Here is a 16,935-nt window from a genome sequence, read left to right on the forward strand (position 1 = left end):
AGGAATTGAATCTTTTGCTGTGTTTTTTTATAACTTGTGTTTGCACTGTCCAAATACAGTCTGTTCTCATTTGCATTTAAGCAACAAAAACAAGAGGTAAAACACTTCGTCATCGAGGAAAAAATCCTGAGAATAGAAACTCTTAAAATATGTAACACAGCTTTGGTAGGTTTTCTTTTGTTATTTTTGGTAAAAAGTCAGGAACTTTTACCAGAAATCAATAATATAGACCACATTCATTACTATTGGCAGTGTGGTGTCAACCAGGGAGCTACAGAAATAGTTGATCAAGAAAGCATTTCTGTATGACTAGAAGTGCATTTAAAACCCTTTCTTGTTTAAAAAGAAAAACTCAGTAGTAATGTCCTCTGATTCTCTGAGAATCTACCATCCTTTCCCAGACAATAAGTACATACTTTGCCTCCTTCTAGCACATGCTCCTCTGTACAAGCCTTACTAACCTGGAGGAAATCAACTGCCAAAGAGAGGTCTCAAAGATCCAGAAACTAGTAACAATGTCATTGCACAACGCAAGCAGTACTGATTCATTACCTTTTTATGGATGTAATAAAACATACTCAGTTCTTTTTGTATTATAAAATATTCAGTGTTAGCGCATTGTGTTTTACATTTTAAACTGATCTAAGAACCACATCTATTATTCTTTAAATATGTGATACATTGTTGAAATGCCTGTGGTCTGCCTAGAAAACAAAATATACTGCAAGGTACAGTTTTCTTTTCATAATGATGCATATGCTAAATCAACTGCTCCTGCAGTGAATGATGACACTTACTCTACCTGCAATGTGTTGTTAAGTTTTACATTATTCAATGCTTTTGAATTGTCAGCTTCAATTAGAAAGAAACCTGGCACAGACAGAGGAGAACCTGCATAAATCCACATTTTACGCTGGATTTTATCTCAAATATACAACGTACCATTGACCTCCTGAACTTCAAGGTTTAGGTGTAACTGAATATATTACACAGTATATTTAACCATATAACTCCAATATAAATAATTCTATTTATGGTTTTAGTCTGTACTTGTTTGTATAAAAAGTACTTACGAATAAAGTGCACACAGACTAAACTGCTGAAATCAAGCAGTCCCTTGTGCCACTCAGACACCCATCAGGCCCTGCTGTTACCCTCCTGATGAATGCCCTCTGCAGTTACCTGCTGCATCTTTTGCACCTGTAGAAGCAGAGTGGCTTTTCATCCCTTGGCCAATGTTCCAGATGCTTCTTATCCTTTTGTTAATGACACTGCACAATATAGATCCATAGTTTTTATTTGGTTATTGAGTGCGAGATCATCTATTAATTATGTATGTGTGTCGAGAGCTAAAGCTGATGTCAGCCTCTGAGGGCAAGCCACCAGAACTATCCTTCTGGCATTAGGTTTCTGCCTTTGCAAGGAGAAAGAGCTGCCACCCAATTTAGTCACACTTGGAAACACCATACAAGGTATGCACAACACTGGTGAATAACTGTCCTTTGGAGGCCTGACAACATACGCAGCTCCCGAGCGAGTTAACTCCACGCCTTTTAAGCACACCCAGCAGTGCAGAACAGCAGCAAGTGCTCTCCGAGGAGGACCTAACATCCAGGCGTTCAGCACTCTGGCCCCTGCCTTAAGCAACAAGGTTTGTGCAGAGGAGGTAACAGTGACACCTCGCTGCACTGCCAGGATGCTGAGAGAAGCAAAATAAGAGACTCCAAAATCCCACTCTAGGGTCACCTGAACAAACTGCTGCCCCACCATTGTGCCAGAATGTAGGATTCCCCATGTCCGTGCTACACAGCCCCAAGCTCTGGGTAGTGCCAGTGTTTGCTCATCCTACGTGCTGAAGCAAGCATCCAGCTGCAAGGTGGAAACATGCAACAGGAAAGCAAACAGTTTGGCATGACAGCTGTGCTCTTGCCCTGCCTCCTTTGCTTCTCCTAAGTGAGATGCATTAATAAAGCTTATGAGGTCAGCAATTTCACTTGGATGGTAGTTATTAATCCAGGAAAATAAAATAAAACAGTTGACTAGAGTAGGAATAAGCAATAATTTCTAGGGTTGTTCTAAAACATCCTAAATGAGTTTTGCAAAAGGATAAAAGCCATCAATATTCACAACATGAATCCTGAAATGCTGAAGGTTAAGGCAGGAAGAGCTCCCCTGTGCACTTTTCTGAATGAGCCTGATAACAGCCATTCTGAGAAACAGGTGAACCAACAGCAGTGACGGTGTGCCTGAGCCAGCAACAGCCATACCTCCTTCTCTATATTCTTCCAATATTTTCAGGTAGTCAGCTCTGATTCAAATTATATTTGAGATGTTTTTGAAAGGCAGTTCATAAATAAATGCTTTCTCAGTGTACAAGAATGGATAATTTCCTTTAACATTGATTAATGAAGAACAGAGCTAATAACTTCTCCGTTTAAGTGGGTAAAAAAGGCTCCTAAATCTGTTTTCATTACCTACTGAGGATTTTACTTTAAAATCATTACAAAATTAAAAAAATATCTTTTTTTTTAATCCCTTATAATAAATGCTTTACATGGTTATGATTCAATATGTTTTACACTGCACTGGTAATTCTCATTATTTTTCAAATATCACATTTGAGAAGGTTAATACACCATTAACATGATTAACTTTATAATAGAAGTTAAGCCATATGGAACCAATCTGCACCATTTGGCCATATAAATGACTAGATACTGAAGGTCAGCTTCTGCCTCACTGCACCTGTGCATCTTCCCCAGCTTCACTTGAACATAAAGGCACAAACTGAGGGAGGAACTGAGAGGACAAGCAACCTTTTAGTTCTTCCCAAAACAGGGAAACTTCATGAAAAGATGGGGATGAACTGATAAGTTAGACACGCCTGCATAAAACCTGCAGAATGCCTTCACCACCAGAGAAGCAATTCTTCAGATGAATTTGGGTTCATGGAGATTAATCACACTCATCAACACTGTTTTGTAAGGATAGTGAATTTTGTTCCTCAAAAAAATCTGTCAATTCTACTGTTAAAGAAATGTCAAGGCAGCCATCAGACTGAAGGGCAGCCTCTGGCCCCATAAGCACACTACCGCTTACCCACCTGTGTGCTGTCCCCACCCCACTGGCCACCATTTTCCCACCATCTTTCCTGACAGACTTTGTGAGCAAAGCCCATGTTCCTCCCACCCAGCCATGTCCCACTGTGCTTCTTGCTCTTAAGGTGCTGCTGAAACCCCGCATGTCTCTGACACTGCATCTCCTGGGCAGCTGGGCTGCAAAGGGCAGTGAAGACAAACCCCATTTCCGCAGTGAGTCACAAGCCTGCATGGATGCAGGGCATCACTGAGCTCATCTTTTGGCCTTGGGGAGGATCAGCTATCACCATCTCATTTCCTACCAACATCCATGGAAATTGCATTTAATAGCAACCGGTGACAGAAACCTCCCAAGCTCCCTAGGCAACGTATCTTTTCTCACAGGTCACATTTTCCAGGCCTCAGATCTTTCTCTCTTTGCCAATCTCTTTTTTGTTTGTTTTTTAGTTTTTTTGTTTTGTTTTCAGCATGCAGACAACTCAAATTGAAGCCATTCCCTCAAAAACCACTCTTGAAAGTCATCACTGAAAAAGTTACTGTATGGTGCCACTGAAATTAAATTGCCTTTTTTCCATAGTGCAACTGTAACATACTTTTAAGACTTACAATGACAAAATTATTCAAATCCTGCATGGTTTAACTCCATTAACTTCACTGCAGATATGCATATGGAACAGGAGAGACAAGTCTAGGTTGCCACTGCTGCCATCTGAATGTCTGCAATGCCTCATGTACGTCTGTAATGTCTACTATCAGAAACAGCAAAACACTGAAAGCAACGCATCGCTAATCAGACCAAGAAACATTTGAGATTTATAAAACAATTAAAGTTCCAGTAGTCAAGGCCAGTCATGCTTGGTACACAACTCCAACATTAGAAAATATTCTTACACACCAAAGAGGTAATTCTTTGCTCAAGCAAGCTGTCCATTAGGCACATGCTGGGCCACCATTAGGAGCAAAGCAAGTCAGACTTGGTGGCTCATGGTCTCCCTACACTCTGCATTTACACTGTACCCATCTATGGCTTTTTCTCTCCTTTTCTTTTCAATGAAGTAATAGATGAGAAATAAAGCAATACTCTAGTTAACCTACATCATCTTGATTGTTGTTGGCTTTCCTTTCCTCAGGGAACAGATGGGAAAGAAGTGCATATAAAGGCCAGAAACACCTCCTTCTGCAAGTGAATTTAGTGTGCTGAATTTAGAGCAGCAGTAACAGAAAAAACAATTTTAAACTGTGAAAACAAAAGAGAACACTGTAATTATTCACAGAGAACAATGGATCAGTAAGCTTTCCAATATGATGAATAAAATGTGAAGTATTTATTCGCTTTCAACAGTGGGTTACAAAAGCAAAAAAAAAGACTTCGGTTTGACCCTCCCCAAATTATACTCCAATATAACAAAGTAATGCAACATTGCCTGCAAAACAGCATGGCTGCATTTCCAAACAGAAACTGCTATCACGCACACAGTACCAACATATGATAGAGTCAAATGCAAAGGGCTGCAGAAAGACTTCAGGCCTTCCCAGATGAGAAGCCTCAAAGGATGTTTCATGGAGCCAGATCTTTAAATAAATAAAATCATAAAATATAATTAAAAAAAACCAAGACAATGAACAAAGCACATTTTAAGGACCACTTTAACCTACATCATCGTTGGGCATTTTAAACAAACTTAATTATCAATTAGATCATTACTCAATTAGTATCAATTAGAAATGAAAATTTGTAAGCTGGATTCCTGAAGGCGGCTATGGAAAAATTTCACAAATAAATCCATTTCCTCATGATTTTCATGATGCTTTAAAAAGGTGAACAACCTCAGGTGTAATAGATGGAAGAATTTTTATTACAGCTGTCCGGCTGAGCATTACAATACTCAGAGCTGAAGAATTGACACCATTTCCAATGACCTTTGCTATGACAGTTTCCTACACATCATCTACTCAAAATCAACAAATTTCACAACACTCATTCCCAGGGGAAATATGGGTTGACACCAATATTTAAGGCCTACTATGACCTGTTTCAGACAAGCTACTCCAGGCACAATCATGGAAGAACATCCCATCCTTTCAATCCAAAGATCCAAGTGAAGATTAGGAAGTGAGAAAATCTCACACTTCAGTCAGTCATGTGCCCCAAAACACTATAAAATGCCATCTGAAACACCCGTAACGTATAAAGGACAAGACTGATTTGGAAAATCCACAAGTGATTCTTTCCCTCAGATTATAGAATTGACAGATTAGATGTCCAAATTTTCATGTAGCCACACGAGCACATAAATATGCATCTGACTCTCAACATGTAGATAGTACACTGCAGTAATCGCACAGTACATCTTGCAAAAGTGAAGACAGTAATTTATAAACCTAATAGATGTACGACAAAGTTGCTTCAAATGTTATCACAGATGAATACGTCTCAAAATGTAAAGCATCATTCAGACAAAGGGCACTGAACATTGAAAACAAATTCTTAGAATGCATAGAAACATGAACCAGGATGCCAGGAATGTCCTGGAGGCAAGATGATCAAACGGTTACACCAGCCAGTGGTAACAGTCACAGTGCACAGCTTTCCCAATTTCCCTTCTGAAAAAATCTGCTTTGTGTTCCTAGTCTGGCCAAATCATCCTGCTGTTCTCCACATTCTAAAAAAATGCAAATCATCAATAATCAAGAGAGCATCAGCTGATCACATTTCAGGATGCAGCATGGGAGTATTAAGTGACTGAACATTGATCAAATGACGACACAATCTGGAGACTGAGTCTCAAGTAGCTCTGGGTGACCCTGGTGTTAAGTGTGTTCATATTATATAAGCCTACACTGAAGTACTGTTTCTGCAGCTAGAAAGTGCTGTTAAAACTCAGCACACACAAATTTATTTGCAAAGTCAAGCACCTACAGATACATCCTTCCTGTTCAATAAATCGACCTCAAAATGGCCTGCTCTTCAAACAACTTTCTGGCGATGCAAACCAGATCAGCACCCGACCCAACCATTTCACTTGTCTCAAGCTAAAATATCTGGGCACTGGATGACACCTGCATGAAAACCCTTTTTATGTAATAAACCAGCAGCCATCGAAGGGCTTAAAATGAAGGTGCCTTTTCTTTCCTCTGGTACCTTGCACAGATAGAGAGAGGGTGGCAAGAAGGCAGCAGTATTTCAAAAGATTATGCATACACATCCTTCCTAAATTTATACAGTTCTCGAGGGAACAATCAGCTCAGCAATGTCTGTGATGTTCAGGCTACAATTACCAAAATGAGATGCATAACCTTTATTATGCCAGCAAACAGTTAACTTTACAGATTATTTCTTTTACTGCAGAGCTCTGAAATAATCTTTCATCTTTTTTAAAGGGATCGGCTGCTTCCAGGCTTTTACACTGCAGCTCCTGTGCATTCAATGCCAGGTGCTGCACACCTCACTAGCACAAACTCAGCACAATGCAAGATCTTCTTCAGCACATATAGTTTCATATACCATCACAGCAAGACAGAATGCCTTTGAGATTTAGTGAATTCAGACAGAATTCTGTTGCTACATCACACAGAAAAACGCCCTGAAAGACTGCTGGAAAAAAAATAAATAAATAAAAGAAAAGCCTGCATCTCCAAACGTTAACAGTGCATTCCTGGCACAGAATATGCAATGCAAGAAGAGAATAACGACAGTATTTCTGTTACCTTCAGTCACATAGTTGTGGTCTCGAAGAAAGCTGTGGTTAATTTTTCGTGTGTCCGTGTCCTCGCCCATTTACAGCAGGATTACTCAGCATGCCTATCCGCAGTGGACTGATAGCATCAGCAGAGGTCGTCACAAGAGCACCATCCATGCTGCCACTGCCTAGCAGAGGCGGAGAGCACACCGGGCTAGCGAGCACAGCATAATGAGAGCTGGTGATGCAGCACAGATTTGGGGGGTGAAAACGCTCAAAATAAATATTTAGAATAAAAGGAGGGAAAGGAAAAGAAGTCACAGGAGGGAAACGGAGGGAGGAACGGCTCCGATAAATTAAGAATGCAGAAAGCCAGTAGGGAGCTTGCGTGAAGGGAATACAGGCACTTCTCCTGCAGTTAAAGAATAACCCAATTGTTTAGTCAGGTACTCCTTAAACAAGTGCCCACGCAGCGTTTCCTCCGAGTGCCTGCTGCCGGGGATCCTGGCGGATGCTCTCAAGTGGCAATCAGCGTACTGCAGCAAAAGCTGCCTGGCGAAGCTCTCTGCTGGCTGTTGCTGCTGTCATATGCCTGTGCTGCATCAGAGCAGGCCCCTCCCAGCCAGCCTCTCGCTGCCCAACCACACAAGATCTGCATGTAGGAAAGTGAAAAATGAGACTGCAGGTAATTATTTTAGCTCTTCTGCTGCGAAGATGGGCAATGAAAAATTTAAGGGAGGGGATGCAGGAGAAAAAACTTGCAGCTGCTTAAATGGGTTTGCATCGACACCTATTGCACGCTGTCGGGAGGCCGCAGCTCTGCGCTAGTCAATACTGTCATATGCAGCAAAAGCAACAGTCGTTCAATGTCAGCCTGTATAAATATTACTGAAATTGCCAAATGCCTGCCTCTGAAAATGGAATGGTGAAAAACTGGGCAGCCACCAGGAATAGGTAAGATATAACAGCTGTCATTTGTCTTTTAATTTTGCCAGTTTTATAAAATAAAAAAAAAAAAAGACAAAATTTGAAGTATGGGAAAAAACTGCGGGCCAGAAAACAAATCTCAGAGGCTTCAGCACAGAGAGAGGCTGGACAAAGGGAATGACTGCAGGTTAGGGCATTTTCTTAGACCTTTTTTCACTCCCTGGATTAGCCCATTATCAAGAAAAAGCAGTTCTCAAATTTGAATACTTAGAAACACACACACAGAAATAGATGTGAAAAATTGTGCACTTGCATTATAGAACAAACCTTGCTCTTTAGGGAAAGTATTTAAATTAAGTGCAGTTACAATGGTACACGCTAAAATAAAATTCTTTCAGCTGAAAGGACAAGCAGGTTCCCTGAACTTTTAGTTCCTGTTCTGGAAGCACAAAATGTTATCTGCAGAGGGAATGTATTCTGAGGTCACAGCACCACTGAAGTACAGACATTTGAACAGAAGTGGATGGCAACAAAAGCTACTATTACAGCAATAAGGGAGTACACAATCACAAAATCAATTCAGAGCAAAGGGATGGGACTATCCTTTAGGCCCAGGAACTGAACACCAATATACAGTTGTCAGCATTACTACAACTTTTTCTGTCTGTGTAATATTACACTGACCCTGCAGTTGTTGATTTTTGTTCTTGCATCTTTTTAATGAAGATAGTACGTATGTTCTTGAAGGTAAAGCTAAGCACCCTGCCATTACTGTAAAAGGGATTCACGACTTTGGAAAAAGCAGAGAACTATGTAATATACTCTCTGTAATGACTTTCCAGGATAAGCATCTAACTTCAGAATGAAGTACAGTTCTGGGAAAAAGAAAAGTAGCAGTACAGTGACCTCCCTTTCTCATCAATGAAGCAAAATAAAACAGAAACATCTTCAAGCTGACAAGAAAACATTATCAAATATTCACATCTGAGTAGGTCGGAAAGTAAAAGAAGATATTCCGTACTTGTATTTGTGGAGAACACATTTATATATATTCAGTTCCTCAAGGTGACAACTCTAGAACCTTTACTTCTGCACGGAGAGTATCAGACAATGGTGTTATCAGCAGCTCTTCAGTGCTTGCCCTTGCTCTTCAACCAGGTGCTGCCTTTTCTCCACTCCTGTCCATGCACAAAATCCTTCCAGCCTCAGGATATCCAATCTGCTTACACATTGGTACCACCAATTTTTCAAGGCTGTGCACAAAACCAGCACTCTTTTTCAGGTCAGAGAAAAAGCATGTCAGCAGCAACACCAAACAACCTAGGGCCTGCTGCTTTATGATCAGGAACATCTTTACAGACATACAGAGTCTGGTAAGACAACTGAAGCCTCAGGTACAAGGTAGGACCCTAAAAAAAGGATCCAGTCCTCCCAGCTGCTTTGGGTAGACTATTCTGCTGTCTGTTATTCTAAATTTTTTACCAAGTTATCAGAGGCAAGTACAGCATAAATACTAGATGATAATGCTAGCTAGTACAGGAAGTAATTGGGAGAATCTGTAATACAGTAAGTGGGAAAATATTCCTAGAAGTTGACTGAAATAAGAAAGGAGACCCTACAAATACTGATATTTCTTTTATACATAACTCTAATCCGTCTGATAGGACTGTTCTATTTTGTCCCTCTCTGTCACACTGTTTTAGGATTCGGTCTTGCAAAGACGAAAGGTATCGTGAACAACACACACTGCACATGACATCCTGGCTCCCTGAAGTTGTCAGCAAAGAGTACAAAGAGCAAGTTTACACCCAAATTTAGAAAACTAACCTAGCTGCTTTTGTTAGGAACATGGGGAGCAATTCAGAGTGTATGAGTCAAATCTCTTTTTCTATTTTGTACAATGGATGCTTAAGGCACCCATGTTCTTTTAGCAGCTTCCTCTGATCTGTGACTGTTGAAGCTGGAAGAAATGTCACACTGCAGGGTATTTGATCCCAAAAGTTACCTAATACAGTTGACAGGAAATAATTAATATTCACAAACATAGAGGAAATGGTCTTGCATTTTTCCCATTAGAAACAAAGCATTAAACATAAAATGACAATTACAAAATAAATAAATAAATAAATAATTCAGATATTTGATTTATTTTTTATACAATAAATTTACTCAAATGAGGTATAAAGTCTCCAAAAAAGCCATTCTGACAGTTCATGGGAAAAAAGAATAAAAATAAAATAAAAAAAAAAAAACCACTGCAAATCATTTTTATAAACACATCTACATTTCTGTGACCAAAGCTTTTGTGATTTCTATGCCACCTGGGAGAAATTTTTCCTGCCTTTCAACATAAGCTCAGTAATCGCTGTCCCTTATTTGTCCTTCATCCTCAATCTGTTGAAATTTTATGATTTTAAGCCATTTTAAGCCTGCACGCTGCCCACGACTGTTAGGTGTAATTTAAGCAGTTAAAGGGTGTTTTCACTTCTTTTTGTGAAGCCAGTGTAACAACTCTCATCCAGAGATAATTTTCTACTTCCACCATTTGAACTAGGTAGGCTTACAGACAACCTCCTTAGGCACCATGTCTGGGTCAGATTGAGTTTGCTTCATGCCTCCCAGTTTCATGTTGAAAATCACATAAAGAGGAATGGAGCAAGGAGAAGGCTTTTAACAAAGCCACTAGACAGTATTCCCTGTGTGTATGCAAATACTTACTCCAAGATTATGAGCCAAATCCATACTGTGTGGCAAATCTCAGTTGTCCACAGACGTTAAGTATGTCAGTTCACATGAGAAAGATTAGCAGAATTCTGCTCTAAATTTGCAGTGCAATGCAAATTTGTGAGAGAACACTTGTGGATAACTGGCCATGTCATTTAAAAATGCTGCTATTATCAATCTGATGATCTATATGATTTGATCCAGACAAAATATCTAGGGAAAGGGTGGGGGAAAAGGAACCTTTGATCAAGAAGATATTAGTTATTTGCACTTTCACAGTCCCGTGCATAAAACAGCCCACTAATTAAGCTGCACAGCATACAAACAGAAATAAAGGAGCAGACTATCCTAAAGAATTTACAAGCAAACTACAAAGTTTGCTTGTAAGAGAGAGCCAAGTATAGATCAGACAGACATACAAGTAAACACTGACTCAGTAATGAGGATGGAGGACTGGTTTTGAGCTTCCTTCAAAAGAAGGTCATTAGAGACGTGGTGGAAAGCAGCAATAAACAAAACCTGGATTCAAAAAGTTGTAAAATCTGTACCTAATAAGAACAGAGCAAGCTTAGATGAAAAAGGAGGAAGACAGGCTAGCAAGTCAGGAGCTTTTTCTATTTTATTCCTTCCCAATATTAAGATGTCACAATAATGTGTGCAAGCTGTTCAGAGACGGTGTCAGTTGAGAGTGAAAGATGAGGAAGAAAATAAGGGTGGGCACAAGACAGGTACCAACAGAGACTGAAGGTCACAGAATCACAGAGCTGTAGGGGCTGGAAGGGTCCTCTAGAGATCATCAAGTCCAACCCCCTGCCAAAGCAGCTCCCTAGCCCAGGTTGCACAGGTAGGCATCCAGGCGGGTCTTGAACAGAGAAGGAGACTCCACCACCTCTCTGTGCAGCTGTGCCAGTGCTCCGTCACTGCACTGGGAAGAAGTTCCCATATACATTTGTGCAGAATTTCCTATGCTTCAGTTTGTGGCCATTTCCCCTCATCCTATCACCACACACTGCTGAGAAGAGTCTGGCCTCATCCCTTTGCCTCCCGTTCCTTAGATATTTATAGACATGGTGTCAGTAAGAAAAGAAAAGTTAAAAGGAGCTCAGCAAACAAAAACTGGTTATGTGCCAAGATGAGAGGAACCTGGGAACAGGGAGAGAAATGAGGAAGAAACCTGTATTTCACTCTGTCAGGAGTTTCAGGGAGGACTGGAGAAAGGGGAAGATGAAGGATGAATGGAGGACAGATCCACGGATTGCAGCAGGAGGCAGCCAGTACCTTGAGGAAAGAAACAAAACTAGCGAAAATGTGAATAGGGTTGGGAATGTAGGATCGTGTTACAATGTAGTTAAGCTGGATGGGGAAGGAACTGAAGCCAGAGAGAAGCGTTCACTGAACAACAGTTGATGGTGCTTGCTCATTGCATTTCCATCAGTAAGCTCTACATGATGAGAGTGGGAAGAATGAGGTGTCTGAAGTTGATTGGCCCTGAGGGTTCCATGTGATCCTATTTATAAATACTTGGTGATTGTATGATCTTTCCATTTTGCTCATGCAGAATGTTTTTGTTCTTTTCTTAAGCACATTCACACAAAGAGCTCCCATTTAGCTTTGTTAGAAGCTGATATCAGAGCACAACATTTAATAATTTAAACCCTCAAGATCTGAAATAGAGCATTGTCAGTATTTGTTTCCATTTTACTACCCCCAAATTCATCAGACTGGATTAGAACAATTGAGCTTGAAGAGCAATTGAAATAAAAAAGTGGTTGAATATTTAAGTACCTTCTTTATCTAACAAAAAAATTCATAAACAGATGATTCTTAGTTCTTTAAGTAAAACACAATGGCTTTAAATCAAACAGAACTGAATTTTGAATTAGCACTGAACTTCAAACTAATGGAAAAAGTCACAGTACTGTGAGGTTTAAAATCCTTAAAAGTTACACAAATTATAATGAAACTAGACTATCTAAATTGAATGTTTGTGTAGCACCTGAGTCTTTCTAGTGCTCTGACAGAATTTGATCACCACATCCTAACATCGGCAAATTGTGTGAATCAGTAACAACTTTGTCTTCTCTTGAAGTGGGACAGAATAACACATTCAATCAGTCAGCTACAGAAAAATATAATGAAATATTTAGCTAACTCTTTATGCTGATATTTCATAGCAATTGAATTTGTTCACCAACGGAGAATATTTATGAGCCAGATGCTCACTTACTTTTATGCATATCCAGATTACATACACAGAAAGAAAAGGCTTAAAGACTTCTCCAATTAGGCCACTGGCAAACTAGCTTGGCTTTTTACTTATTTACCTTTAATGCCCAGGAACATAAGGTTATGTAATACAGCCATACTCCTATTCAGAAATATGGGAACTCTTTGCCTGCCCTTCATTTGAAGGTCAAAACAACAAGGAATCACCATGTAATAAAATGTTCTTCCTCCAGTCATCCTCCTGCCCTGCTCAGCACAACAGAGAAGGAACCCTTTGGGCTTTTACTGTTCAGTATCTGAGAATGCTACCTATAAAGTAATGATTTTTTCTGCTATCTAGTCCTCATTTAGCATTTCTATCCAGAATGATCATTCACTATGGATCCTACTCTCTCCTGTGAGATACTAGCCCCGCATAGCAGGGCAAAGGAAATATCCAGGCTAACTGTGAACAAATGAGATCACAGAAACCATCTTGCCTTGACAGCACAGAGCTCAGTACAAGCCACTTGGTTTGGGGGGAATCACCTCACAGGTGATAAAAGATGTAATGGTATCCCTACACTTTCCCTTATTTTGAAGACTTTCACAGATCTCTCTCATTACGTGATGTGCATTTGGCAAAGAACTTAATCTAATTGCTTTGTTATAATGAAAATGTGTTATAAGTGACTCTGATAAGAAATTTAAAAATAAAAACCCATATTCCTATACATTTTTAATAGCCCACTTTATATTTCTTGTCTAACAGTCAAATGCGATACACTACCATACGATTTTATTTTTAGTTCTCGGACATCTTAAACATAAACAAACTGATACTAGTAAAAGCTAACATACAAAAGGTAATAAAAGAAAAATTGCATCAATCATAACCCGCAAGTAAAAAGTAAATCATTTTGTCTTACTCTAACTCTGCTTCAGTAATTGTTCAGAATCTTTAAATTTATAGCATTTAATTTACATTTCAATACACAATCTTCAGTTACTGCATATTGAATTGAATACTTAATAATAAAAATGATGTAGTAGCCCAACTGTTTTGAAAAACCTAATGGCTACTATCACAACAGGAAACTATCCTGTTATTCACAAAGGGTAAGCTTCTTTAACACACACAGTGCTAAACCTAAAAATAACATCAACCCAGAAGAAATAATTTATTTTTAGCCTTTATACTCTAGACACTGAATAAAACGAATGCCTCCCAGCACCTGGCGATATTAGAAAGCAAGCAATTAAAAATTATCATCAAGTAATTGAAATTACAGAAGCAGACTTCCTAAAGCATCCTCCACCCTGCCTGTTTATTAAGAGCCCATGCCATGGTGGTGTGCAGAAAGCCAGAGCCAAGTCCACAACACACACAGCAGCCCACATAGCAAGCCACAGCTCTGACCTTCTCTTTTGCAGTGAGGCGGTGAGGTTGGCAGAGCTAAACAATAGAGAAAACTCTGGGAAACTTAACAGTCTTCTCCACAACCAAGAGAACACAGCCATGGGATTTGGCCATAGTGATTCCTGCAAGAAGTCCTGCTGACCCCAAGCCTGGACAGATGCCCTTTGCTGGGACATCCTTATATGCTCCCCTGTAGGGCCACTTTCTCACCTTGGCAGGGAAGAAGCAGGTTCCCCCATCTTGTCAGAGCAGTTGCATACAACTCAATCCTCTCTAAGTCCCACAGTATCACACTAACCCAGGCTGGCAACCCTGGGCACTGCTTGCAGGTGCTTCCCTCCAAGAAAGGAAGAAATAGAAAAAACAAACTGCCTTATCTACTGGCTTAAGTTCAGTGAGAGCAAGACAACAGTGGAAGAGCAGAAGTTACAAAGCAGAAGTCACAGCAGTGTCTAGCAAAAGGTAAAAGTGCCCAGGGCCAAATCCTATGGGCTCACAGCCTTGGGTGGCACTGGAACGCTGTATTAGAGACTGCATAGTAATGCTACAACACAACCAAAACATTGGGAAAGGAAAGCATTCTGAAAACAGCTTCCCAAATGGGCACTCTGAAAGGCTTTAGTTGGTAAGATACAGAAACCACAGAGAGATGAAGCTGGAACAATTTCAACAGCAAAACTGAAGAGATGAGAAAACAGGTATAAAGTGAAAAGTGTTCTACACAAAAGAGGAAACAGAGGATAAACTTTTAAACGGTTCCACCTCCCATAAAATATCTGAAGCTGCCTGAGAATTTGTAACACATCAAAAAAAATTTTTGAGAACTCAAGTAAATAATTAAGAATCTAATCAAATTAAGCATGTGTTAGATTTCACATTTAAAAAGCATACCACAGCCACTCTTCCTAACACCTTGCTAATTCAGATCTGGAAATGTCTCAGGAAATAATAATTCAGGAAGCCTTTGAGCACTTGGCAAGTCTATTTAACCAAATCAATGTACAGGATCATTTATTACCATCTTTACATTCTACACACAGCCATACAAAAATGACAGCTGCAAAGGGAACTTGGCCTAAAAGGCAACGCTCTTCACAAGCCCGCAGAGAAACGACATAATGTGTCACACGACAGTCATGCTGTCTCCTTCCTTTCACCAATGCATTTAATTAATTCACTTAGATAAAGTGCCAAGAGTTTTTTCTCCAGTATTACCTTACTTCACAAGGAGTAGTTACATATTTCTCTGTTCCACAATAACTAAGGAGGCACAGGAATCTGCCAATTTGGGAATGCCTGCAGACTGCAGCCAGAGAGAAGGAGCTGCTGCAAAAAAAATGAGCTGGTCTACAAAGTGATACAGCCCTATGTTTTTCTTGTAGATAAAATTAATTGTAATGTTGCTGGCACAGCTTAAGAGAAGTGCAAGCTCTCAATTTAAAAGAAACAGTGAAAAAAGTTGCATCAATATAAGCAATGATTTTATGAGCCTTTCCTCCAGACCATCCAAGTGGTTAATTAAAACAGCATTAGAAGCACCTGCTGTAAGAGCCACCATCTCTGAAATAATGCTCACCTGTAAACAAAAGCCAACAATAAGTTCAAGCTACTTTATTAAACAAAACTACAAAAAAAAAAAAAAAGCATAAGCATTCACCAGAATGGGAAAAGAAGAAAGAAAGAAACAACTATTAGTATGCAGAACTAAATCTATTACTGAATGGAAATTGAAGTTTGCAAGACATGCTTAAACCCACAGCTTGAGGGCATTTCACATAAGGAAACCTACATGGAATAAAGAGCAAATACACCTACACATAAACTTCACTTTTGGCCGTGCTCATGCCAACAGTAGGAATCAAAAATCAGAAACAGAACAAACCAGAAGTGATTTGGCATTGAAAATAAGAAACTAGGAAGGAACAAGGACTGGAGAAGGCTCCATATAGCAGTTGGTTGGAAGGAAAGTAAGCACAAATATCAAAACAAATTACTTTTACCGCGGCTGAAGACACAATAATTGTAAGTTACCTAAAGGAAATCACACATTGCTCATTTTGAACTATACTTTCAAATAAAGGTATAGCTGGAATTAATTGATTTTGCAACCTAATAAAGAAGTAAGCACCTGAAAATGAAGTATTGCAATGAAAAGAGATGCCTGGCATCAATGATAACCTGAAAACACTGGGTGAAGGGCTTTGCCTACCCAGAACAGGAGCTGCTAGCTCAGGCGCCTACAGGATCAGATAACTGGAACCACTAAACACAAAAGCAGGTACAATCCTCCCCAGAGCTTAGAGATCACTAATAAGGACACAAGGGATGCTTGCTTGTTGATGAAAAACCTTGGTGTCACTAAGTATTTCCTGAAAAGCTGGGAGACAGTCTCACCTTATTGTACAATAGCATGCTGAAAACACAAATGGGAAATCCAATGTCATCTAATTCAGTTTGAGATAATTATATTCTGGGTATGGATATTTACCATACCTCCTGCTGAAGATGCATCATGTGGCAACAAAGAACGTTTTCTTTGTGCTTCCAGAAATAATTCCAACTAAAAAGAACAGAAATCTGTGTTTCAGTGATTGATATGCTCATGTTAGGCAGGGGATATTATCCCACTGGTGAGAGTAGTTGAAGGATTTGCACTTGGAGTTACCTTACATGCACAAGAGAAATAATCATACAGATCGGATGCAGGAGCACAGTGACATGCAACTCTGTGTAAGAGGGATTCAGCTTGGCAAAGGCTACCTCAATTTTGCAACACGGGGAGGTAAGAAGGGCCCTCATCCAGCAGAGGCCAAAAGGCTTCAGAGGGGTCTGCCCAACAGAAATACATTCCAGCACATCACCAGCCCTTCAGCAAAAAGGA

General features: G+C 39.8%; 1 protein-coding gene across 5 annotated transcripts in view; it reads right to left on the reverse strand.

Moving 5' to 3' along the window:
• PPP2R2C (protein phosphatase 2 regulatory subunit Bgamma) overlaps positions 1–16,935 on the reverse strand; it is a 167,572-nt gene that overhangs the window by 111,077 nt on the left and 39,560 nt on the right. The window contains exon 1 of one of the 5 annotated variants that reach the window (XM_065735825.1): positions 6,807–7,274. The exons of 1 other annotated variant lie outside the window; for it this stretch is intronic. In XM_065735825.1, coding sequence (XP_065591897.1) covers positions 6,807–6,876 — 70 coding nt within the window. In that variant the 5' untranslated portion in view covers positions 6,877–7,274. Of the gene's footprint in view, positions 1–6,806; positions 7,275–16,935 lie in introns of those variants that run through there. 3 more of the 5 variants (XM_065735819.1, XM_065735823.1, XM_065735820.1) reach the window with 3 other exon arrangements.

This window comes from Cyrtonyx montezumae, unplaced genomic scaffold, assembly GCF_038088225.1.
Source record: "Cyrtonyx montezumae isolate F1298 unplaced genomic scaffold, pur_monq_1.0 scaffold_2, whole genome shotgun sequence".
NCBI lineage: Eukaryota > Metazoa > Chordata > Aves > Galliformes > Odontophoridae > Cyrtonyx > Cyrtonyx montezumae.